Source organism: Plecotus auritus (assembly GCF_963455305.1).
Source record: "Plecotus auritus genome assembly, chromosome: 1".
Lineage (NCBI taxonomy): Eukaryota > Metazoa > Chordata > Mammalia > Chiroptera > Vespertilionidae > Plecotus > Plecotus auritus.
In genome coordinates, this window is record NC_137770.1 from 60812740 (window position 1) to 60840234 (window position 27495).

Sequence of the window (27495 nt, forward strand, 5' to 3'; positions counted from 1 at the left end):
TTAGGAAAAGGTAGCATTTGAGTTGAGTCTTGAATAAGGAGGAGTATTTTGGCGAGCAGAGATTTGGAGATTGGGATGAGAGAGGATATATAAAGCTGGTGAGCCTCTCAAAAGCACCGATGTGGAATATAAATAGCATACCTAGGGGACATCCAGGTGCAGGATATGATATCAGAATTTAAAATGGGGAGGAGAGTGGGGGTAGCATCCAGCGAGAAACCTCTAGATATGAGTTGAGAAGATATCATGAAAGGCCCTCAATTCCATGGCTCCAGAATCCCTCATTGCTGACAATAGAAGTGATTGTAGGTTTTTCTAAATAGAAGCTACATGTGATTAAACCTTAGTTTTAGGGATATGACTTGTCTGTTTAAACAATTACTGGAGAGAAAGATATGTCTTATCAGGCTATTAAAATAGAGGAGTGACTCTGGTAATGGAAAATAGGATGAGAGGGGTTGGAGGAACTAAAGGTTAGAAAATGGCAGTCATAGCATAGGTATGTATAACTTCTTGGCAATTTTACAAATATCAGTTACATTCTTCTTTATAATGGAGTCTTGGTCTTCCTAATTTCTTCCAGAGATATTCTGATACTATATTAATCTCCTCCCGACCCCTACTTCCTCCCAGACCTGTAGTTGGCCTTAAATTCCATTGTATCCTGTATTGGTTACCATCACTGGAGACACACACAGGATCCCAGGTGTGGAGGCCTCCTGGGCCCACTTGTTGGTTTTCTTGTGGTTGATTTATTGTGTTGATCATCCCCTTCCTAAAGTGCCAGTCTTCTCTTAACCATTTGCCTACATTTTTACATTGGCTAACGTCCTTGAGTCATAGCAAATGGTAGCTAAGAGATATGTTCTTATTAAATATACTTTGGATCATGTTTTCTTTTAATGTTTCCTAAGATTTGCTATACTGAAATGTGTATATAGCAGGTATTCTCACTGATTTGGATTTAGAAATTGCTTCTGTAGTTAAGCTAATCAGTCTAACATTTCACAATTCAGGAACCCTTCGTGTCCTCATAAATCCTGGAGATTTCACCATGTATTCTTGCAAAAGATTTGTAAAAATTTATAAAGAGGCATGTTTTACACTAATCTATTTTATACTGTCTTATATGAAAATATTGGCCCTGGCCAGGTGGCTCAGTTGGTTGGAGCATCATCCTGTACACCAGAAGGCTGCAGGTTCCATCCCAACAGAACACATACGGAGGCAACTGATTGATGTTTCTCTCTCACATTGATGTTTTTCTCTCTCCCTTCCATTCTCTCTCTAAAATAAACAAACATACCCTTAGGCAAGGATTAAAAAAAATAGTAAAAATATCTGTTTGTCTCTTAGCTTTTTTTTTTTTCTTTTCAAATTTTTATTAAGGTATTATATGTGTACATATCTTACCATTGCCCCCCACCCCCACCCCACTCCCATACATGCCCTCATCCCCCAATGTTTTGCATCCGTTGGTTACTCTTATATACATGCATATAAGTCCTTCAGTTGATCTCTTATTTCCCCCACCTCTCCCTAACCTTACCCCTGTAATTTGACAGTCTGTTTGATGTTTTACTGCCTCTGTAACTATCTTTTTGTTCATCAGTTTATAATGTTTTTCATTATCCCCAAATGAGTGGGATCATGTGGTATTTTTCTTTCATTGACTGGCTTATTTCACTTAGCATAATGTTCTCTAATTCCATCCAAGTGCCTACAAATGGTAGTAATTCCTTCTTTTTTACGGCAGCATAGTATTCCATTGTGTAGATGTACCATAGTTTTCTGATCCAGTCATCTGCTGATGGGCACCTAGGCTGTTTCCAAATCTTAGCTATTGTAAATTGTGCTGCTATGAACATAGGGGTGCATATATCCTTTCTGATTGGTGTTTCTGGTTTCTTAGGATATATTCCTAGGAGTGGGATTACTGGGTCAAATGGGAGTTCCATTTTCAGTTTTTTGAGGAAACTCCATACTGTTCTCCACAGTGGCTGCACCAGTCTGCATTCCCACCAGCAGTGCACGAGGGTTCCTTTTTCTCCGCATCCTCGCCAACACTTGTCGTTTGTTGATTTGTTGATGATAGCCATTCTGACAGGTGTGAGATGGTATCGCATTGTTGTTTTGATTTGCATCTCTCGGATAATTAGTGACTTTGAGCATGTTTTCATGTGTCTCTTGGCCTTCCTTCTGTCTTCTTTCGAAAAGATTCTATTTAGGTCCGTTGCCCATTTTTTTATTGGATCCTTAATCTTCCTTTTATTAAATTGTATAAGCTGCCTGTAGATGTTGGAAATTAAACCTTTATCAGTGATACCATTTGCAAATATGTTCTCCCATACAGTGGGGTTTCTTGTTGTTTTGTTGATGGTTTCTTTTGCTGTGCAAAAGCTTTTTATTTTGATGTAGTCCCATTTGTTTATTTTCTGTTTGGCTTCCATTGCCCTAGGGGCAGTATCACTGAAAAAGTTCTTTTGGCATATGTCTGAGATTTTGCTGCCTGTGGATTCCTCTAGTATTTTTATGGTTTCCCGTCTTATATTTAAGTCCTGTACCCATTTTGAGTTTATTTTTGTGTATGGTGTAAGTTGGTGATCTAGTTTCATTTTTTTGCATGTATCTGTCCAATTTTCCCAACACCATTTATTAAAGAGACTGTCTTGACTCCATTGTATGCTCATGCCTCCTTTGTCAAATATTAAATGCGCATATTGGTTTGGGTCGATATCTGGATTCTCTATTCTGTTCCATTGATCTATATGTCTGTTCTTGTGCCAGTACCAGGCTGTTTTGAGGACAGTGGCTTTGTAATACAGCTTGAAATCTGGTATTGAGATCCCTCCTACTTTATTCTTCTTTCTCAGGATTGCTGTGGCTATTCGGGGTCTTTTTTTATTCCAGATGAATTTTTGGAGAGTTCTTTCTAGGTCTGTGAAATACGCCGTTGGTATTTTAATGGGGAGTGCATTGAATCTATAGATTGCTTTGGGTAGTATGGACATTTTAATGATGTTGATTCTACCAATCCATGAACATGGTATGTTCTTCCATCTGTTTACATCTTCCTCTATCTCTTTTTTCAGTGTCCTGTAGTTTTCCGCATATAGGTCTTTTACCTCCTTGGTTAGGTTTATTCCTAAGTATCTTCATTTTTTTGGTGCGGTGGAAAATGGGATTGCTTTTTTAGTCTCTCTTTCTGTAAGTTCATTGTTGGTGTATAGAAATGCCATAGATTTCTTGGTGTTAATTTTGTATCTTGCTACATTGCCGAATTCATTTATTAAGTCTGTTAGTTTTTTGATGTAGTCTTTCGGGTTTTTTATGTACAATATCATGTCATCTGCAAATAAGGACAGCTTTACTTCTTCTTTTCCAATTTGGATGCCTTTTATCTCTTCTTCTTGTCTAATTGCAGTGGCTAATACTTCCAGTACTATGTCAAACAGGAGTGGTGAGAGTGGGCATCCCTGTCTTGTTCCTGTTCTTAGGGAAATGGTTTTAGTTTTTGCCCATTGAGTATGATGTTAGCTGTGGGTTTATCATATATAGCTTTTATTATGTTGAGGTATGATCCTTCTATTCCCACCTTGTTGAGAGTTTTTATCAAGAAAGGGTGTTGGATTTTGTCAAATGCTTTTTCTGCATCAATTGATATGACTATGTGATTTTTATCTCTCAATTTGTTTATGTGATGTATCACATTTATTGATTTGCGGATATTGAACCATCCTTGCATTCCTGGGATAAATCCTACTTGGTCATGGTGTATGATCTTTCTGATGTACTGCTGGATCCTATTTGCTAGAATTTTATTGAGGATTTTGGCATCTACATTCATGAGGGATATTGGCCTGTAATTCTCCTTCATTGTGTTGTCTTTATCTGGTTTTGGTATTAGGGTGATGCTGGCTTCATAGAAGGAGCTTGGAAGTGTTCCTTCCTCTTGAATTTTTTGGAATAGTCTGAGGAGGATAGGTTTTAGTTCTTCCTTGAATGTTTGGTAGAACTCTCCTGTGAAGCCGTCTGGCCCCGGGCTTTTGTTTGCTGGAAGCTCTTTGATGACTGCTTCAATTTCTTCCATAGTTACTGGCATGTTGAGCTGCATAGATTCTTCCTGATTGAGTTTTGGAAGGTTATATTTTTCTAGGAATATGTCCATTTCCTCCAGGTTGTCCAGTTTGTTGGAATAGAGTTGTTCGTAGTATTTTTTAACAATCCTTTGTATTTCGGCGGGATCTGTTGTTATTTCACCTCTTTCATTTCTGATCTTGTTTATTTGGGTCCTCTCTCTTTGCTTCTTGGTGAGCCTGGCTAGAGGTTCATCAATCTTGTTTATCCTTTCAAAGAACCAGCTCTTGGTTTTGTTGATCTTTTGTATTGTTTCTTTGGTCTCTATGTCGTTTATCTGTGCTCTGATCTTTATTATTTCCTTCCTTCTGCTTACACTGGGCTTTTCTTGTTGCTCTTTTTCTAACTCTTTGAGTTGTTGGGTTAGGTAATTTATTACCCCTGTTTCTTGTTTTTTGCAGTAGGCTTGTAGAGCTATGAACTTCCCTCTCAGGACTGCTTTCGCTGTGTCCCATAGATTTTGGATTGTAGTGTTTTCATTATCATTTGTTGTCATGATGTTTTTTATTTCTTCTTTGATCTCTCTGGTAACCCAGTCATGGTTTAATAGCATGCTGTTTAGTCTCCATGTGTTTGATTTCTTTGGGTTGTTTTTATTGTAGTTGATTTCCAGTTTTATGCCACTGTGGTCTGAGAAGATGCTTGATATGATTTCTATCTTCTTGAATTTGAAGAGACTTTGCCTATGTCCCAACATATGGTCTATCTTTGAAAATGACCCATGTGCACTTGAGAAGAATGTATATTCTGTGGCTTTGGGGTGAAATGTTCTGAAGATGTCAATTAATTCCATCTGGTCTAGTGAGTCATTTAGGATTGATGTTTCTTTGCTGATGTTTTGTTTAGAGGATTTGTCCAATGGTGATAGTGGGGTATTAAAGTCCCCTACTATGATTGTATTGCTGTCAATCTCTCCCTTGATATCCTCCAGGAGTTTTTTTATGTATTTGGGTGCTCCTGTATTGGGTGCATATATGTTTACCAGAGTTATTTCTTCTTGTTGGATTGCTCCCTTTAGTATTATGAAATGGCCTTCCTTATCTCTTGTTATGTCCTTCAGTTTGAGATCTAATTTGTCAGAAATAAGTATTGCTACCCCAGCTTTTTTTTCAGTTCCATTTGCCTGGAAAACCTTTTTCCATCCCTTCACCCTCAGTCTGTGTGCGTCTTTTTTTCTGAGGTGGGTTTCTTGTAGACAGCAGATATATGGGTCGTGTTTTCTTATCCAATCTGTTACCCTATGTCTTTTGATTGGGGCATTTAATCCATTTACATTTAAAGTTATTATTGATAGGTACTTATTTGTCGCCATTCCTATTCTTTACCCCTGTGTTACTTCTTCGCTTCCTGTTTCTTTCTTTCTTTCTTTCTTTCTTTTTTTTTTTTTACAGCAGACCCTTTAGCATTTCTTGCATTGCTGGTTTGGTGGTAATAAATTCCCTTAGTCCTTTTTTGTCTGTGAAGCTCCTGATTTCACCTTCAATTTTGATTGACAGCCTTGCTGGGTACAGTATTCTTGGATTCAGACCCTTCCTTTGCATGACTTTGTATATTTCATTCCATTCCCTTCTGGCCTGACGAGTTTCTGTTGAGAAATCAGTTGCTAGTCTGATGGGGGTTCCTTTGTATGTAACTTTCTGTCTCTCTCTTGCTGCTTTTAAGATTCTTACTTTGTCATTGGTGTTTGCCAATTTAATTATAATGTGCCTTGGTGTCGGTCTTTTGGGGTTCATTTTGCTTGGGACTCTGTGAGCTTCTTGGATTTGTGTGTGTTTTTTCTTCCCTATATCTGGGAAATTTTCTGTCATTATTTCTTCAAAGAGGTTTTCTATTCCTTGCTCAGCTTCCTTTCCTTCTGGAACCCCTATTATGCGGATGTTGTTTTGTTTCGTGTTGTCCCAAAGTTCCCTTAGACTCTCCTCCTGCCTTTTAATTTTTTTTTCTAGAAGTTGCTTTTCTTGGGTATTTTTTTCCAGCTTGTCTTCTAGCTCACTGATGCGGTCCTCTGCTTCTTCTAGTCTACTCTTGATGCTTTCTATTGAGTTCTTTACAGCAGCGATGTCATTTTTCATTTCTTCTTGGTTCTTCTTTATTTCCTCTTGGTTCTTGCTCATATTGTCGAATTTGTCTTCCATTCTTTTCAGCCACCTTATGACCATTTCTCTGAATTCTTTTTCTGGAAGGTTGCTTGCCTCCATTTCGTTTACTTCCTTTTCTGGTGATGCCTGCTTTTCTTTCATATGCGGACTGCTTCTTTGTCTCCCCATGGTCTCTCTTCTCTGGGTGTCTGGTTATGTAGTTCTCTCTCTCCTGGGTTGATTTAAAGGCACAAAATACAGCACTACCAGGTACAACTCACAAGGCACTGAACAGGAATGTATTCACGATATTAATAACCTCCAATAAAGGTGACCACCAGAGAAAGGCAAATTAGGTGATAGGAGAGAAAGAAGAAGAGGAAAAAGGAAAGAAAGAAAGAAAGAAAAAAAGAAAAAAGGAGTGAGAAAATGAAATTGGGAAAAGGGAAATAAAGAGAAAGAAAAAAAAAAAGTAAGAGAGATAAAGTGATTAAGAGAGAAAGGGGAACAGACTATATATATTGGGGATAAAACTCCAATAGAACAATCACTAATCCCAGCAAATGCCAGCAACAAGTGCCTGGGGATTAGTACAAACTACCACACCAACTAATATGGAGTGAGGCAAGGGAAAGCTGAAGCACAAAACAAACAAAAAAATAAACAAAAGAAGAATAAGCAAAACAATCTCACAAAAAAGCATAAAAATTGGATATAATCTACATTCAAGCAAACAACAACAAAAGGACAGAGAGAAGGACAAGTTTATGGATAGCTCAGACAGCGAAGGGAGAGGTGTATGTGGACTTGGAGCAGAGGATTGGAGATTAGATATGTAAGTAGGGTGAAATTTTAACAAGGGGTAAACAGAAAGAATAGGGAAAATCTAAAGCAGTAAAAGGGTAATATAAACAGGACACTGAAAAGGGGGAGGTTAGGAAGAGAGTGATGGCCTAAAGGTAGAGTTGAGATAGAGTAAAACGATGCTAAAGGAAAGATAAAAATAGAATGTAGAACCCTAATCCCAAAATAAAATGAAGAGAAAATAAAATGACACTTTAAAAAAAAAAAAAAAGATAAAATACCAGTAGTAATAATACGGATTGAAAATAAAAATGTAATCATTAAAAAGGTAAAATCAAGTGATGAAAAAAGAAAAAAAAAGTTTCTTGATTAAAAGATGCAAAAAATGAAAATAAAAAAAAAATAAAAAAAATAAAAAAATAAAAGGTAAAAATAAAATGTGAAGTAGTGAAGGTCATTCACTTCCTCTGTTTTTCTGTTTGGCACGCCTGTTTCTCAGTCCAGACAGTATTGCAGTTCCCTGCGATCCACTGCTCTTCAGTGTTGTAAGCCAGTCCTGATTTTAAGCAGGCGGTGTGTCTTAATTTCTCGTATTCCTTTATTTTTGATTACACAAGAGTCGATTTGTGATTCAGCCCCTGGGTGGCAGTGTTTCTGGATTAACTTCCGGGTCTATCTATGGCCTCTCTAGGCAGTGTTAGAGCCTTCTTTCCCTGTGGCACTCGCCACCGGCCTGTGGGAGTGGTCTGCCTCAGAGCTGACTCTCTGATGGTCACTCCCCGCTCCGATCCCCAGGTTCCAGAAAAACAACCTTCCCCTGCAGTCTCCCAGGGTGTCCCCAACTGGGTGATCCTATGTATTGGGCTTAGTAATCAGAAGCAAGAATTTCAAGAGGAAAAAGCCCAGTTGTGCGTACTCCGGGACTCCGCGTAAGCCCAGGCACCCAGGGAACGCAGGGGCTGCGCGTAAGTCTGGACTGCCTGAAATTCTTAGGGTGTCCCTGCACTTCAGATCAAAATGGGTTGCTTTTTAGAGTGCCCTTCTCTTAGCAGCTCTGAGGACCCCTTTCCACAATCACAGATCACGCCAGCCCCTACAGCCACGGATTTTTCTAGGCACAGACTTCCCTGGTCCTCCAGCTCCTGCAAAACGCGCGTTCCTCTCTCCTGCCGGGACCAGAGACCTCACCTTATCCCAGGCGAAATCTGACATTTCCGTGGTGGAGTGTAGAGCTCCTCTGAACCCGTGTGCTTGCGCCAGTTGGGGAGCGTTGTTCTGGGGCTCGCAGCTGTTCCTGGGGTGCCGCCGTTGTGGATTCTCAGGCTTCAGATAAGCTCCACTTTCCGGATCAAGATGGCGCAGACTCCGCGTCCAACCCTGCAGCTCCGGGAGGGGACCCAGCCACAGTTGGTGCTGCCAGGTCAGGGGAACCCCGTTCAGCAGTCCCCCACCTCCTTCTGGAATTCAGCTGTCCCCCAACTTGCCAACAAACACTCCTGTGCGACCCTCAGCTGTTCTTTCTTTCTGCTCCGGGACAAGGCTCGGAACACGTCTGTCTATTCCGCCGCCATTTTTCCCTCCTGTCTCTTAGCTTTTGTTTTCTATTCCTTATTTCTCTATGATTCTCTTTTGTATTGAACCTAGTTTTGTGAAAGTCTCATTATAGTTGCTCATTTCCCTTTATTCATATCATACTTGTTCTTTAAAAGTTTGCTTTCTTTAGGTGTGTTTCTCTTATCCTTTATTTATAGATGTACTGGCTTGTCTAGTATCCAAATGAGACTCTACTACTTATCAAGGTCAAGGTCATTTCTATATTTTGGAAAACCATCTCTTTTTAAAATTTATTTATTGTTGACATTACAGATGTTCATCACTTCCCCCCTACTCCCCCCCCCCACTTATTACAATTACTATTAGTACAATTACTGACTATATTAGTACAATTACTGACTATAATACAGTGACATGACTTAAGGATTTGAGAAGGCATCTTTTAATTATTTATCCCCCAGCAAAATTAGTATTTTGAAATGAATGGCTGCACTTTATATGTGTGACCATAAGAAGCAATCAATTCCAACAGACCACATATGCTTTCTATGTTTGGCACCAATGCATGTGTTGGGTGTGGTGTACAAGAAAGTGATGTTTGCTGCAAAGTACATTATAATACAGTGGTAAGTCACAGTATTACCATCCAAACACGTCTTCCATTCAATTTCAGCAAGTCCTCAAGTATGCTAACATACCCTTTTGATGTTATTCAAATAAAAATAAATCAATTCAGGATAGTAACCAAGCCTAATGATACACAATATGGTAACTTAAACCTATTCTTCCTTGCATCCTTCTTAATGTTGACAAAGCACTAGAAGATGAAGGTATAATCTAGATAATTTGATTTTCTTATTTTCCATTTTCTATCTAGGAGATAAAAGTGCTCTGATACTGGACTAACCATCTGCGACAAAGGTTTTCCCTTGAGATAGAGACAGCTATCAGCTGGGAATTTGAGACTACCTGCCAACCGTTCTCCCCATGCTGATATTGTCATCTTAGGTTCAGCCTCTGGAAAAGTTGCTGCTTTTAAGAATTCCGATGGTAGTGCCATATGACAGTTTCTTCTCCCTCTGATTCAAAAGGAAAACGTTTGGTATTTTTTCTTGTGGGAAACCGTAAACTTTGCTGTGGTTTAAATTGCACTATGCAGTGAATCCTTATCTTAAGTTTCTATATAAATCATCTTTATCTCTAATCTCAATGCTAGCTTGATACTCTTTTGATTGAAGGATCTCTTTTGTTTTCCCGACTTTCTTCTAAATTTTTAAATGCAAGATGGGAAGTTTGCTATAAATTCTTCTTGGGATTCTCCCTTTACTTACCATTCTTCAATTTTGTCAATACATGAGGATCTACTTGTTTTCTTCTTTGGAATAAGTTCCTGCTTTCAACTTCTTGAACTTCTGAACAGTAATGCATTTCTCAATTTACCATAGGATTTGGCCCTTATGAGAAAAGTCAAATGACTTGCAGAAAACCTCAACTACATGAAGAGTGTGGAAGTTGATTTCCGTACATTCTTAGAACCCATTCATCACCTATACTTCCTTATAGTAATGAAGAGGTCCTTTCAGATAAGATGTTCTTGAGTCCCTTTGTATTGAATAATTCTCTCTATGGCTTAAATGAGAAAGCATTTAAGCTTGCTGATTTGACCAGTTTATTTCTTACACCTAGAAATTCTCTACTAAATTATAGGTAAGTATAAAAATGATGTAAGTAATGTTTTCCTGAGTTATTTCTACTCAGAATTTACTCAGAATAAAATAAAGGACTAATGTTGTAGAAAATGCTCAGGGACTAAAGTAGTGGAAATTATTTTGATTTGATGTTTAAAAAGGGGGGGGGGGTGCTCTTCCACTGATCACCTCTCCTTAATGCACCGCTTGACTGTGAAATGGTACTCTAAAGGGCACATACAGAAATTCAAGCAAACCTCTCATTGGTGACTCTGAAAATTACCCTTTGGGGGGTGTAGGGGGTGAGGAAATGCAGCAGAAAGAGGAGAAATAATTGCATCATTCCGTTATTCTCCCTTCCTACTTCTCAACTTACATGTTTCCAATATCATACTCTCTCCATTCTCCATCCAATATGTCTCAACAGTCTCTTTCAATTTGAGAGTTTAAATAACTTGTTTAGATTTGGTTTTCATGCCAGGCTTGACTAAGACAAATGACATCATGGGTCCCATCCTTACACATAAAAGACATTCGTGCATTGGGGAGGGGTGGCTCCCTCAGCCCAGCCTGCACCTTCTCACAGTCCAGGACCCCTCAAGGAATGTCTGCCTGCCCAGGGGGAGCGGGCCTAAGCCGGCAGGCAGACATCCCCCAAGGGGTCCTTTGCACTGCTGTGGAGGCAGGAGAGGCTTCTACCACCGCTGCTGTGCTCACCACCCATGAGCCCGGCTCTGGCTAAGCGGCTCTCTCCCTGTGGGAGTGCACTGACCACGGTGGGGAGGAGGGGGGGGGGGGTTAGCTCTTGTGTTGAGCATCTGCCCCTGGTGGTCAGTGTGCATCATAGCTACTGGTTGTTCCACCCTTAGGTCAATTTGCATTTTAGGGTTTTATTATATAGGATGGAATGGAAAGAGTTGAAACTCCACTGATTCTCCTTTAAGAGATTTGACTGAGGAAAATACAGCTCCACAGGAACACCACACCTCTCCATGAACCTGTCCATTTATTCAACAAACAATAATTGAGAACTTTTTTTAAAAATATATATATACTTTTATTGATTTCAGAGAGGAAGGGAGAGAGAGAGAGAGAGAGAGAGAGAGACAGAAACATCAATGATGAGAGAGAATCATTGATCGGCTGCCTCCCGCATGCTCCCCCCTGGGGATTGAGCCCGCAACCCTGGCATGTGCCCTTGGCCAGAATTGAACCTGGGACCCTTCAGTCCACAGGCTGATGCTCTATCCACTGAGCCAAACCAGCTAGGGCAATTGAGAACTTCTTCATGCCTGGAGCTCTGAAGCCAGGATGGAGCCAGTGTACATTCAGCCTAACCTAACCCAGACCACCTCACATCCAGGCCAGAGCTTGTCCACAGCAATTGTGTTTCTTGTAATTATTACATAGACGCAATTAATTTAGTTTAGGTTGATTTATCTTGTACTGAAGGACATATTTGCCTAATTGATGGATGAAGAGAGGGGTTGTTTAAAGGAATTAATTGCATAAACATGATTCTAAGAAAAGTAAGATTTGGTTTTAAAGATGTTTTTTTGCACCATCAGCAAACATCTAGTGGATGCTCTTCTGTGCTAAAGATTCACCTTGTTTGTTCTCAGGAGTAGTCATACTGTAGCCTCAGTGCTTTCTTGGTCATCTTTTCCTAGGGCTGCCTCACACTGGCATTGCAACTACCCAAGTATCTCTCTGAAGCTGCCCTGATTTCTTCAATCCCTCAGTGAGATTGGACATTGCCACTTGTAGTAAAATAACAATCTCACTTAATTCAGAAAGTGCCTCAGAAGGTCTCATTATTTACTATAAGGGTAGTATAGTAGCCATTTATGCTCCTAGTATCCTTCTCAGTGATATATTGAATGGTTGGTTGGTGTTGGACTCTGAGCTCGCAGAATATTTATCTCAGAGCCAGAAAATGTCAAGGAGGTTGTCCTGTCCAACTGTCTCATTTTATTAATAAAATTCCAGGAAAGTGAAATGACATATTCAAGGTCATACTGTTATGAGTACAGGTGGAATTAAAAAACAGATCTTCTGGGTCCTGTTAATTGAGCTTTCTTCCAATAAAACCAACCACTCCCCCCATACACATATAACCAGAAACTCAGAAGTTCCTCTTTGTAGTAAAATTATTGATACTCACTTTTGTTTAGCACCAAAATATATGTATTAATTTAAACAATGAGAAATTATATTTTCCATTCAGAAATAAGGTGGACAGGGTCTCCCTCATTATGTAGACTGTTGAAATTAATAATAGATTTGGGGGGATGTTTGGATATGTTTGAACTATAACCTAGGCCTGACCTTAAGAGTTCTCCCTTAAATTACAAGTGAAATTAATCATTGCTTTTTAAATTCTTAGGAATCCTTATTAGTAGTTTCACTCAGCTATTTCATAAGTACTCCGAGGACCTGCCTTAGGCTAGAGATGCACTTGCTTGTTTATAGGCCTTACCAAAGCAGCCCATTGTTCAAACACCCTGGAGAACAGAGGAAATTTCTGTACCTGAGAGGCATAAGCTGTGTTTTAAAAGATTTAGTAAATAATTAATACCTCTTTCTCATTTATCTTCTCCTAAATTATTTGGGTGATCTAGCCATTTACCTCACCTACAGACATTGGCTATAGACAGATATTTATTTCCTCAGAGTAGATATAGTCAATAATTTGATCCAGTCCCAAAATATTTAAATACAATAATTTAAATTCTATACACCTAGTAAGGATACCAAAATAGTAGTTATTCTTCACAGTATTTTGGAAAGTTTATTTTTTTACCAATTAAAAAAAATGTCATCCTTAAAGCAATTTATATTAGAAAATGTCATCCAGAAAATATTCCATATCATATTATAATTGCAGGAAGATAGCAAAAGCTTATAAGTCTAATGTTAATTCATCTTGCTGAACTTGTTCATAAAATAATTATTACTTAGTTCTAAAGAAGCCTTAGATATTTTATTTAATTCTAGGCATCTCTATATGATTTTTCCCGTTTCTAATCTATGCTGAAGACTGAAAGTAATCTGATGTAGCTACTGCTATTCAAATACAATCAAGAGGTCCTATCGCTTGATTATCTCAGCATAGATATTTTTAAAGTAGGGGTAATACATACATACCTCTTTAGCTAGATTTGTTTTCCTGATAAGACATCTGTCCAGACAGAACCACTTTGTAAAATAATGTCAGTTAGGGGTCCGTTCAAATGACATCTCCTTTGCTTATAAATTTGTATTATCACTTAAAAAGCATTTTTACTGATTATACCTCCATCTAACTTAAAATTTATTGCAGTCTTTTGTGATCTATGAGGATTGCATTAGTATTAACTTCTACTTGAATTTAATGTAATTTTTTTCTTTTTTCTTGTAAGCCTCTGGAAAGTTTTGTTTTTGTTTTTTTGTTTTGTTTTTTTTTTTTTTGGTTGATTTCATACTGACTCCTTAAGATTAGGAAGAGACCTAAATTATCAAAGAGGAAGTGACCCTCTTGGCCACCATATTGAGCTAGTAGACTTGAACTCAAGGCTTTGACTTCTTTCTTTTCCCCTGCTCATTCCACAAACCTGAGCAGTCTTTTAGTCTTTCATGACCTCTGCAAACTCTACATTATTTTTAAAGTGTGATTAAGATTTTTGTATGAGTTTTATCTGCTACACAGTGATTTATTTTGTTCAGTTGACCAATATTTCAAACTGTTATATGTTTTTATTAATGATTTTCCTAACAATATCTAAAATACTTCCAAAAAGTCCATACATATGATGAATGGGATCTATTTTTAAATCATATATAAGTCATTGTATTGAAAACATTATTTGGACTGCAGATTTTATTCACACTGTAAATGATGTGGATTTTTAACAAGGGCTCTACGTATACTACATACTGGCCTAGCTTGGAAAGACAAGTTACTATTTGTGAAGGAGATGGAGATTTTTGTCAGTGCTCATCCTCTTGTGGGGGTGAGGGCATATTTCTTGGAGTTGTTTGCTGCCTAGGTCTATCCCCCTTTAAGAATTAATACCATCTATTTGCAAATGAGTTGAAAAGGAAAGGGAATTTTTAGAGATTAACCAAAATCAAAATAGAGACTAGGGAAGTGAAGGAGCATAAACACTGATGACCCTGTCATCACATTTTTTATAGTAAATTCTTCTATAGAGCCTTTGTCATGCAATCTTTTGGGTTTTCATATATATATATATATATATATATATATACATATACATATACATATACATATACATATACATATACATATATATATGCCATTGATTTTTAAAGAGAGTGGAAGTGAGGAGAGGGAGAGAGAGAGAAATAGAGAAACATCAGCGTGTGAGAGAGAGTCATCAGTTGGTTGTCTCCCGCATGTGCTTGACCTGAGTCTGGACGGAACCCAGGTATGTGCTATTGACTGGGAATAGAACCCTCAACCCATAGGTCCACAGGCAGATGCTCTAACCTCTGAGCAAACTGACCAGGGTTTGTTAGACATTCTTAAATTTGGTTTAATAATTACTGACTTCAGCCCAGTCAGTATGGCTCGGGAGCATAGTCCCATGAGTTCAAATCCTGGGGCACATGCCCAGGTTGCTGACTGGTACTCAAGCTCGATCCCCAGTAGGGAGCCTGCAGGAGGCAGTTGATCGATGTTTCTATCTCTCCCTCTCCTTATCCCTTCCTGTCTCTAAAATCAATTTAAAAATTTACTGATCTGATATTGTCTACAGTTGAATCATTCATTTATTTAGGATCTAGAATTACACTCATTAAGCACACACCGTAGTTAAACACATCCATACAAAGTGCATGGACTTCACCCTCTATATAGCTACCAAAGATATCACAAAGATATTTAGAACACTGCCCTTTCAGTTGTCAATATTTTGAGGTGTGTGATGAGTAAATGGAAGAGCCTTATATCTTTAGTGGTAGAACTGTCAAGAAGAGTTCATTTTTTTGACCTTTGCCCCCAAATGCAGACTATTTCAGAATCCATTACAGAGGAAATAAACAGTTGATTTTAAGTTAAGGATGAGCCTAGCAACCATTTGCACTATATTGATGTCAAAAGTATCTCTTTGCCAAGCCCTAAAATGCATCTTCAAAAACTACTGAAAATATCCAAGAACTTTAGTGATGAGCTACAAATGGACTTTGGTATTGATAAATAAAAGTCAATATGTATAGTGAAAGGACAACTTACTGTGATAAATGGGTCCACCATCAGTAAAGATCAAATTATTGACTATCTAGGGCAAGGAAAAACCTGTCTATAACTAACTTCTACAGGTGAGAAGAATTAGCCACAACAGCAGTTCAGAAAAAGCTCCAAGAGAATTCATTAAAAATACATACAAAAGTAGGCAATCACATTTTGTTAACAAATATATTTGTGGCACTAGGCTAATATATTTCTTTGGTCATACCCAGCCATGTTCACAACTTTTTCTTTTACCTGAATGAACTCCCATTCGGCTAACCGTTTTTCCTAATTCAAATTTTACTTCCAGACCACCCTCTTGCAGAGAAATTACCTCTGCATTCCTTAAAACCATATCACTCTTGAAATATTCTCTCTAATGCTCCTACTAGTTACTTTTCATTATACCTCAACTAGATCACAAGTTGTATGAGGGCATATAAAAAGTGCTTTCATTTTTTTACCCTTCATATTGTCTAGCAAGGCGCTCTATCCATAATAAGCACTAAATCAATAGTTGTTGATTTCATCATTTTGGAAATGATTCATTAGAGAAGCGTTGGCCACACATCATGTCAGACTTTAATGATGAAATATCACAGGAAACACCCAAAAGAACAATTGCAAAGATTAGCCTCTCAAAAAAAAAAAAAAGTAGAATGGCGGTAATTAACCTTTCCAATGCTTGTTCCCCATTGACAGAATGTAGGTATTTCTTTTGCAGTAAGTTTAATTGGAACCCCTATAAACTATCCAGTAAAAATGGCAAATCTCGTACCATCTCAGATTTGAAAGCTAAAGTGTAATGAAGCAAAATATCTGAAGAATAGCTTTCACCATTCTCCTACCCCCACACAAACCACACCCTTCAACATCAGTAGTGAAGAAAAAAATAGCTGCATGGCTCCCACCCCTGTGAGTTTACTGAAGATCATGTAGCTAAAAACTACATCAAACTTTCTGGCTTTCTTGAGATGTCAATTCATCCTGGGCCACTTTATTGCCACTAAAAGTGTTTGCAGGTATTTACTTTGCTGTTCTAATACCATGCTGTCTTCCTCTAGAAGAGAACAGAGTTTTACTGGAGGAATGAATGAATAGGTGAACATTTTAAATTATGAAAGGACAGTGTATGAGGTGATAAGGGCTATGCATTTGCCCAAATAAACACAGGTTCTACCTCATTAGCCATTTGTAATAGATTTCCCTATATGATTAATTCCCTGTTATAAATACTAACATCAGTATTTCAGAAAATTAGCAAGATATATAGAGATAAAAATGATTAAAACAGGCCAAGAAATCTTGACCAATGTCATATTGTTCTGCAATTTTGTTGCATTTAATTATCCCACTGAAACAGTTCACAAAAACCTTTGGATTCAAAAATAATCTGTAAGTGTGATCTAAACTGGGGGAAATTGCCAAAACCAGTTTGGCTCAGTGGTAGAGCGTCGGCCTGCGGACTGAAAGGTCCCAGGTTCGATTCTGGTCAAGGGCATGTGCCTTGGTTGCGGGCATGTCCCCAGTGGGGGGTGTGCAGGAGGCAGCTGATCGATGTTTCTCTCTCATCGATGTTTCTAACTCTCTATCCCTCTCCCTTCCTCTCTGTAATAAATAAATAAAATATATTTTAAAAAAAAGAAGCAAATTAAACTGGGGGAAATTAAAGGCAGCTACACCAATAACAACTTAGGCCATGTGTGTCGTGTTGCTCCTTTCAAGTCACAGACTAACCCAGACCACCATTTTGCAAATAAGCATCCTTCATACCAAGTGGGCCTAAACAGGAGACAGTTGACAGTAGTTTAAAGCACATATCCTCTCGGATCAGGAGGACATCTAACAGGGTACCTCTGCTTTATTCATTCATTTTGCAAATCCTTCAAGAATACCTTCTATGGCCCATGATATACAGAAGTGAATAAAACAGGCTACCTACTTTCATTTTTTTTCCAAAAAATTCAAATGTACAACATGAAAAGTTGGTTTTATTCATTTAAAATCAGAATTTCATATATTTTCCTCATAATGTGTTCTCAAACAAAAGGTTTTAGAGATGCAGTGAATCCAAACTCTGCTGGCACTTCCACAGAACAGAGGTACTGTCCATTCTGAGGGGTGCTGAAACTGTGGGACGGGACTGTGGATCAGAAGTATGCTACTAGTCTCCTTTAAAGTGTGCATAAATGAGCCTCAGACTGTGATCGCCAACACAATACACACTCCACAAAAAAACAAACAAGAGCCCTACTAAAGCTGCTTTGGACCTGGCCGTTCCCCTGTGTCACTCATGGAATGTGTGAAGTAGCCTGGCCTCAGCCTCTGCACTTGCTCTCATCTCCTAACAGAGGCTTGGGAACAGTGTTCTTGTACGTTTCCCTGTGCCAACAAATGTGTTATTTCATGCGTGAGTTATTAACACATATTTTCTCTATTGTACTTATTGCTTATAAATGTCTTGTGTGTTATCAAGACCTGAGGAGACAGTGGTCATGCTTGCCACAGCAATTTGTAAGAGATAAAATTCCAATGTAGTAAAAAATATACATATTTATGTTGTTTGACTTCAGAGAAGTATGACAATTTATATTATTTTAGGCTTGCTTTGTTTCATTATTCACTGGGTTTTCCTCGTGAAGACATGTCCACTTTTCCTGAGATATGATTCAGTGAACAAATGAAATACGGAAATATGTTTCTTATGGAGATAATTTAGACCAAGTATTACAACCTGTGGGAAAATGTGGAAACTTGAGTCTTATGTTTTCTCTAGTGGAACTAGTGGTTGTAATGTGCTTATAGGAAATTTTAGGTTCCTGTGATAGCTTCTGTTTCTGTTCATAATTCCTACTCAGAAAATAGTATCTCATGACAAGTTTCCTGGAGATCTCCCATAGAAAATACCAGCCCTCTTTATTATTATGTGCAGTGTATTCATTCTATGTTTTAAAAATTATTTTATAGGGCCTTTTTTTAGGTAATTGGTACCATAGTGTGTTTTTTTAATTTGATGGAGAACCACAATGTATGAGAAGTGTTCATCAGTGATGATTTGTGTGACAAAAGGAACCATTGCACCAGCCAAGCACTGGTCTTTCTAATTGACTAGCCTGATGTCCTTCTCTCTGTGTCCTATTGCCATTAATTGACTATATTGTTTTAGATTTATGCATTAAAAATACGATTTCTACTTTGAAGGGATCACTTTGTTACTTTGTAGCTTTTAAGCTGATGCCATGAACTTATTTTTCTTCTAAGATAAAGTCTCATCTATAGATTTTTCAACTAATTACATGTCTGCCAATACATACTTAGAGGATACATTTTATTTCAATTTATTGTTTGTGTTTACATCATGTGTCCCTGGAAATCACTGTGGAACTGAAAGGAAATGTTTTAATGGTGTTTATTACTACTTTTCATCACTCTTTCTTTTTCTCTCTCGCTCTCCCTCTTTTTAATAGCTTCAGCCAGTCTGGTCAAGCATGACAGCGACTCAAACTCGGCAAACTTCCAAGACACTGAGGACATGCCTGACAGATGTGTCGTGAAAGAGTCTGAGAGTCCAGGTGAAAGCCATTTAAAAATAGTCAAGTATAAAATGATAAATTTGACACAGCTTTGGGGTCCTTGGAAGGGGGTGGGGAGACAGGACATTGTAATGCTGTGTGCTCTTAGCAGCTGCACTGTCAAATTAATGGTCACCTCCAGGGGTCACCGCGTGGAGCTGTTATCTTTTCCTCTTTCATCAAGAATTCAGTTGGAGGAAGTACAAAGGCTTTATGACTGAAAAGGAAGCTGACACTATTAGTTCATTATCATTAATTTTAGGTTAAACTGGTTAATAGAGGCAGAGATTAGAAACTGAAGAAATGGCAATATTTTAAATATTTCAAATAATAGGATCGAGTGGAAAGGGAGAATTAGGGACAAAAGAGACGCAAATTGTCATCATTACAATCTATTTACCTTTCTAAATACAAACAGGACTCTACCTGGCATGAGAGGATTTTAGCACAACAGTAATGGACTAAAGGATGTTGTCAACTGTTTAGAAAGAAAGAAAAAGAAAATAATAATCCTTCCCCATGCAATAAAATTTACCCAGTGTCCAAGTTATTTATGTTTGTATTTTCTTTGTAGAAAGAATAGGCAGAAATGTATTGGAAAAATAAGACCAGAACGCTTTAGCATAGATTTTTGTTTCCGTTTTTTTTTTTTTTTTTTTTTTTTTTTTTTTTTTTTTTTTTTATCTTTTTGAAGCATGCCTAATTTTAACAACTAATTAACTAAAGAGAAAAAAAATCTTTGTGAAAGTTGAAGGGCATTCCTGGATCACTACAAAGCCATAAGGTGCTAAAAAGTACCTTATTATTATGAATGAAAGAGTTAACTATCTTCCTCCACTAAACATTTTTCTTTCCTATTTTCTCTGGCTGCTGGGTACCCTGTCCCCTCTCCCATCTTTGTGTGCTGATCCATGTATCAGATTTTTGATTCATCCTCTCTGTGGCCTGTCAGCTTAGTTAAGAGATTTCCAAATCTTGTAGCCTTCGCTGACAGGGGGCAGCTGCAAACAGTCCCCTGATCCTTCCCCGAGGAGAGCTACTGAGATTTAATTTTCAGTGAAAGGTGCAGCCTGCAATCTATGTCAGGTCCCCTAAGTCATCTCGGAACCCCAATAGGCCCAGTGGCGATGGCATTGTATTTCAGTCCCTCCACTGCACGAAGATTCCTCAAAAGATGGACTGCCGCCCTGTGTCTGCTCTCAGCCACACTGCTGCTCTCCCGCAAACAGAGAAATGGCATCTTTAGCAATGACAGAAATTTCTCATCAGTACAGTAAACCCATCCCCTGCCATATCTAAAAGACAAGTGTAGATCTACCCTACTCTCAAAGGGAGAGGATAGGGGTAGCATTACATTTCCAAAATAAAATTAATTTAAAATAAACTTTTTGTTTTAACTCAAATCACCTAATTTTGACTAGGTTTTTAAACTGTCTTAATAATTGGTTTTCTATCAACCATTTGTCAGGCAGTTAAATCCATGAGGCATGTCTTTACCTAAGTGTTCTTTGCTTTGGCAAGAATAGATTCACTTTATACCATTTCAAAAGTCGCATAAATTTCCATCATCCCTCTGTATGAAATTGTAGTGAGATTCAAATATAACATAGTTGAATCTGATTGATATCAACAAAAGGAGGTATCAAAAAACAGAAAGAATAATTAGAAAATATAGGTGCTGATAAAGAATCAACTTAAAAAGTGAGTACTGTCTATACATCGGACATCATTAAACTGGTAATAAAGAATGAATTACTCTGGCTTTTCCCTCTGTCCACTCCTGCATTTTAAGACATCTTGCCTTATAGGCCTGGAAACCTCTGGAGAGTTCACTACTGGTCTCACTGCCTTCCACTGAGAATTTGTGGCTTGGTTGTCATGGAGACATCGTATTTCTCCAAGAATTTCTCATATTGATCCGTGGCCAGGCGTAAATGGCCAAGCAAGTGTGAGGAATAAAGGGGGCTGGGCAGTCCTATAAAATGACCAGGGCTTGTGGGTTGGAAATAAGCTCATTGCAAACACTTAGGTAAAAAGAAAGAAGCAGTTTTATTTTGTTTCAGGATTTCTTTCTGCACTTCGGGCCATTGTCTTCTTTCACTATGAACTGAAAGAAACTTGTTAGTCACTTGTCATGTCAGATCTTTGGCGCTTGTCCTGACACAGCTGTCAGCCTTCCAGCTCCGTGCAGTTCAGGGACACACAACAAAGAGGCAATGGCATGAATTATTTATTGCTCCTTGTGTGGATAAAATTCTGTGATAAGAAATTAAGACACTTCTGACAGAGGTGCTTGTTTAGTAAGAAAAAATTTTGATGAACGAGTGCATCATTGTTTTGAAGTATGAGCATTGGAGAAGCAAAATTCTTAAAACTGAACATGAAGGGAGATATGTGAAATTGGTGGCATAGAGGGACTTTCTTGACCTGTGAAAATATGACTGTCTACTTCTCAATGTCCAAAAATTAACTTCAAACACTTAAGTCATTCAAATATTCAAACTATTAAGTCATTCAAATATAAGGACTCCAAAATTAGAAATATTACTTTAGTGATCTAGTTAGCTCTATTTACCATGTAAGAGGGTGTTTAACCACCTTTGTTAGAAAAAAAAAAGAAATTGCGGGTTTTAAGTGATAAGCTTTGGTAAGGTGTCTTCAAACCAATACATGTGCTTCAGTAGCTAAGCTTATAATTGTTTTCGTATATTTGTTATTCCTTGTATAGAAGGAAGTGAATTTAAATCATGAATGCATAATTCTTACCATTTTCACCTGGGATATTATCAATAATTTAAAATTCCTTTTAACATTTTCATGTATGTGCAAAATCCCCCAGTTACAAAATTGAATGTGGTCAGTCTTCAAGCTTTAATGGATATTGACCTTATATAGTTTTATCTATGCAATTCTAAGTGACTACCATATTTATTACATCATTTTTTAATGAATAGACCAGTTGTTGGGAGAGCAAATAGAAAATGAAAACAAAAAGTAATTTTCCCATTCAAGCACAGTTGAAGAATATTGTCTCATATATTGTTCTTTTCACATAAAGTCTTTTCTTTGTAAATCCTCTAAATATTTCACTTTAGTTCTTCTAGCTTCATATTGCTGCTACCAACTCATTTGCACATGCAGAGTGCAAAGGGGCATTAAAGATAGAAAAACTAAAATAGCTTTTTTAAAAGGTGAAGTCAAAGTTTTTTAAACATTGATAGAACATTTAAAATGTTACTACTAAAACCAAATTTTTAGAGTTTATATAAGACAGTAAGATTGACTTCATGAACTGACTATATTTGAATACAATGGGTTTTGAACTTAATCTGTAGAGTGTTATTTTTCCATCAACATCACTGCTCTCTGGCACTGGAAAGACTGGGATGACCATTTGTAAATGGGCTGGAGTGTGCGTGTAGGTCACGATTTAGAGGTCTGGTGCTGTGGTTGTTCAGCTGGTCTCCAGAGCGCTCTACCTGGTTCATCATGCCATTGTGATCTCTTTATTGGTTCAAGCTGTATACCCAGGTGAGTGACTGCAGTCCATTAAGGTTGGCAAAACAACTTTAGACCAGAGCGTTCTTGTTACTCTGACTCTGCTAGTGAACCTGGAGGTCTTGTCTGATAGGTTAAAGTCTCCCTCAGCTGTGTCTTTCCTTTGGAATAATTCATTAGCAAAGAGTTTTGCCTCACAGGTGAATTCCAGATTGAAGTTTCTGCCTTAGAGACTGTGAAGTCTACTTTCTCCTTCAATGGCGTTTATACATCCCTGAAACCTGTGGGAATAACTTGGATGTCTAGTAATAGAAGCATCGAGACCACATTGTGAACTTGCAGCTCCCTTTTATTTTGAGATTTTAGGGCCGTTAGGCTTTCTTTCTTTGGCTCTTTAAGGCCTGGTCGTTTCTGAATCTGAAAGATGCTATCCCCAAAATAGTTCAGTTTAGTCCTTTGCTGGTTAACTTCTTGTTTTCTGTTTCATGCAGTGATTAAAGCTCAGTTCCCGTTCTCTAGGTTATAAAAGTCTTCTTGCCTCTCATTTGTGCACTCATGATGATAAAAAATTTAGTGTGACATTCACAATGTTTATCAGAGTGTTAATGAGAGACCTTGAGCTTTTATCACCTTATTGGCTTGGAAAATGAAGAATTTTACTTCCTGGTGCACTTAGGGATAGTACACATAAACATAGCTTCAGCTGAAAATAGTAGTGACAATAGAGAAAGTACCAAAAAAGCACTCAGACAAGCATTTTCACGTCATTCTGAAGTAATTTATAATCAGTATGCATTCTGCCATTAATAGAACATTTTAGTGATTTTTATATAGCACGTTATGTGTGTAGATTTATATACATCATTGTCAATCAATATAGCATTTGCATGAATCTGATGAACAAAACTAGATTCCTCACAGTTTCCAGGGGATACTATATTGTGAAGAGCTAAGGTGGATTTTTTTTCCTTTTACTATTCTGGCTCATGAATCACCAGCAAAAATCAGGTAACAGAAAGTAGGACAGATTCAGGACTGGAGTGTTGGAGATGGCTGATGATGATGCATGAAGCAGAAAAAATGTGGAATGTGTGAGCAGCCCATCAATCATAGCCATCGAGAACACACTTCTTATGGTTGCTGCTAAAAAAAAAAAAAATGTTCTAGAAGGAGTAAAAACAATTTCAGTAGTAAAAAACAAACAAACATTTAAACTCTTTCTAGTTGTGTTTAAAATATCAATTTTTTTATTTACCCAAAGGGAAACATTTAAAGCATTAACTAATAACTTTTAAATAATGTAAAATTTCTTGGCTAATATATTATTTTATGTAGCATATATTATACAATATAGACTATGGTTTAACTAAACCAAATAATAAGGTTTTTGAGTTTTTGCCAAGTAGGAGTGGGAGTTAGTATGTATGGTCACATCACTGATATAAATGTGTTTAGAAGTAGTTAACTAAGGCACAGTGCTCCAATTAGTTTGATAATCAAATTAATTGAAAGCAAGTGATATATTTTAAACTACAATAACAATCATCTAAGTAGTGTGAGAAATAAATGTTTTTCTTTTATTCTATAATTCAAATCATATTTCAGTTAACATTTAAACATTTGAACCTAAAACTGCAATTGTGGGCTTTTTAAAAAATAATTCAGCTCCTTGAAATTTAAGAAAAATTGCTAATTTCTAATCTGTTTCATTTTGTTGAAAACTTTCAGCTTTTTGGCAATAAAAAAACAACCTATATTAATAATGTGTTTAATTAAAATATACCTGGAACCTGGTTTACAAGATAACAATATTTTATTATACTAATATGTTTAATATAAATAGAAAAAATGCAGAAATTATAGGTAATTCCTTTTTTTCTCCTTCCTTTCTTCTTATCTTCCTTTATTTCTTTTCTCATTCCTTCTTTTCTTTCATCCTTCCCTCTCTTCCTCCCTTCCACACCGCCTTTCTACCTCCTTTCTTTATTTCATCATATAATGCAAGATAATCTGTTTTCTTTTTAGGTGAGCCAAGGCATCGGTCATGGATAGCAAAGATGTGCTTCTGCAAGCTGTGCTAAATGAAATATCATCTATAGGAATTGCATTTGGACATATTAAGAGACCCAAAACATGCCATTGTTTATCGTCATATATATGCTATGTTGTTGTTGATCAAGATATTAGGTTGTAATAGATTTGCTAATACTTTAGCCAGAGTATATTGAAAGTGTATATTGAAAGTGTAATTAATGATAGAAAATATCCAAATTTATCTAATTTTAGAAAACCGTTGTCTAATTCATTCTATACTCCTGTTTCTTACTTTTATTTTAATATTTTCAACAAGGAATGTCAGCCCACAGACATAAATTTAACACCATTTTAGATTTTCTTCCATATTTTAAGTTCCTGAATTATATAACAAGCAACATTAAAACCATATTGCTTTTACACAGTGTAAAACACAATGCTTTTAAATGTAATGTTGCTTCAATGTATTTAATCAAAACTTTACCAAATTTGTTTGATTTGTTAGGTTAGGACATTTTGTTTTAGTAGAAGCTTTCATTCAGATCAATCACCCAGCAGTAAATCTAATCCCTAAGGATGAAATGTTGTCAACAAATAGCCAGTTCCATTTAGTCATCAATTAGCCCAAATAAGTGATACCGAGTATAATAGGGACCTAGCTTGAGCAGTTAAGTTGGATTTCTAATAACATAGGAGCTAATGTCTCCAGCTAAAGGTTGATCTTGTTGGCCACATAGATGTGAATTTGGGAAGGGCACCATACTTATAGCACGTCACAACTGATCCTTATGGAGGATAAACTCTTGCAGGTCTTTTCCCAGAAAGAAGCTTGACTAGCAAGAATTCTTAAACCAAAATATGCAAAGCGATATAAGTAGGAACAGACCTAAACTGCTCATCTATGAAGGCCCTTGGTGATCTGCTTTATTTGCTGTATTGTGTATCATTCTTTTTTCAAAGAAGAATAAAAATAATTTTAAACCACTGCCCAATTTAGCATTTTTTTTTAGGTCTAAGGAAACCAATACTGAAACTTTGATGAATATTTTATGATGTCCCTAGCCATAGGAAATTAGAACTGACATAATCCTAACATTACTAAATGAGATTTTTAAGATTTTTTTGGCATCATTTTGTAGGTGCTAAAATTAATAATTCATATTACATGGCTAATTAAAATACTTTATCAATATGAATTCTGGAGGCCAACACCAACAACTATAAAACATTTTAATTCCTAAAAATGTGACTTTATATAATACTCCCTAATATCCATGTGTAACTTATTATCCAAATCTAGTCTCTTTAAAAATGATTTTTAATATTGACTTACATTCAACATTTCAGTAATTTTCGTTTTAAAGAGAACTTAAACTAGCAAGTTGTCAGACAATTATTTGGATCAACCATGTGGCAACCCTAACCACAGCTAACAGCTCAAAAGTTGATTACATGACTGTCCTTTTTTGATGGCCTCGCCTTAAGTAACTAGTGGATGAATTGTATTAGTGAGCAAACATGTTTGTATCCAGAGTCTTCCTTGTCATTGTAATAATTCATTAAAAATTATCTTGTGCTTTTTTTCTGACAATAATCTTGGTGATATTTATGATTATATATTTCCCTCCAAGGAATATCATATTTTCTAATTCACAGGTAGGAATTCCGTTCTTCCTTGTTGAGTTATACCCCAGCTATACTACAGAGGACAGAATCTGGAAAGAACGTAGATTTCACTGCCACGTGTCCAGGCAGCATGTCCTTGCTGTGCTTCTCAGAGCCTCGCTTCCCTGTTCACGTAGAGAGCGCCTCACAGGGTCTGTGTGAAGGCACTCCACAGGATGGGCTATGGAAGGCAAGCTGAACACTGTAAAGTCCTTCCAATAGAAGGTGAAATGTATAGCATTTTAAATGTACATCTACAGAGTTGGCCTTAGGCCTGAAACATTCTGTTGCTATTTTAGAAAATAAGTTAAGGCTACTTTGAACGTGACACATTAGAAAAATGATAAGAAAACACTTTGCTAAATAGTACCATGCTATCGAGTTGGTAGTATTTTGGGGTAATTTTTATTTCCTTGGGCATTTTTCTCCAATGTTCTGCTTCTTTTTTAAACCTTCTATAATTATTCAAGTGAGTAATTACTAAAAAAATAACGTTTCTCTTCAATCTTTAGAGGGCACATTATAATAATTGAATTTTTAAAAACTGAGTTTTATGCCATGAGTTTAAAGTGAAGGCTCAGAATGCATTAATCCAATTGATTTTTAAAGTCTTATTTTTACAGAATGGACCATTCATGCAATTTTTATATTGCAGACATTTTGATTATATAGTTATTTAAAAGCAGTGCTCTATACCCTTTGGTTCTCCACAAAATGTTGTTTTACGTGTAAACTGCCCAAAGTTTTATCTCATCACGTAAGAAAGTCATTGCTTGATAAATGTGTACATAGTTGGCATTGTAAAATACTTTCAAAAGTAGCTGTAACCAAAAAGTTGCAAAGTTAAAACTTCCGTGATTAGCTATCTTTCTGATGGAGTTCCCAGGATAGTGAGTGTTTCCCAGGCCACTTTGCTGTGATTTCATCAATAAGGACACAGCAGATGGCATGAAGGAAAATACATAAACTGGAATTAAACAGTTTCGCAGGGCAGGGCTCGAGGGAGGCCTGTCCTGGCGTACCTCCTTACTCCTCTCACGTTCATTCCAAGCTTCTCAGATCCCATATTTATTTAGAATTTTGACATGTGGGTTTTTTTCATTCATTTGATTTTCATTAATACTGTATTCAAATATATGTATCTTGATTACTGAGTTTTTTTGCCACTCCCTAGTCTTAGACCCTATTTATTAAGTCTGGGAAAAATTTACCTTTATCTCAAAAAGCATGCT

The 27495-nt window shown here is 37.1% G+C and overlaps 1 protein-coding gene across 1 annotated transcript in view; it reads left to right on the forward strand.

The window, feature by feature from the left end:
• The window catches only part of WDR72 (WD repeat domain 72), a gene marked incomplete at its 5' end in the record, with an annotated part of 204347 nt that extends 178160 nt beyond the window's left edge, over positions 1 to 26187 (forward strand). The window contains 2 exons of the mRNA XM_080641930.1: positions 18962 to 19066; positions 24590 to 26187. Of these exons, the coding sequence (XP_080498056.1) occupies positions 18962 to 19066; positions 24590 to 24645 (161 nt within the window). The 3' untranslated portion in view covers positions 24646 to 26187. The remainder of the gene's footprint in view (positions 1 to 18961; positions 19067 to 24589) is intronic.
• Between the last annotated feature and the right edge of the window lie 1308 nt (positions 26188 to 27495).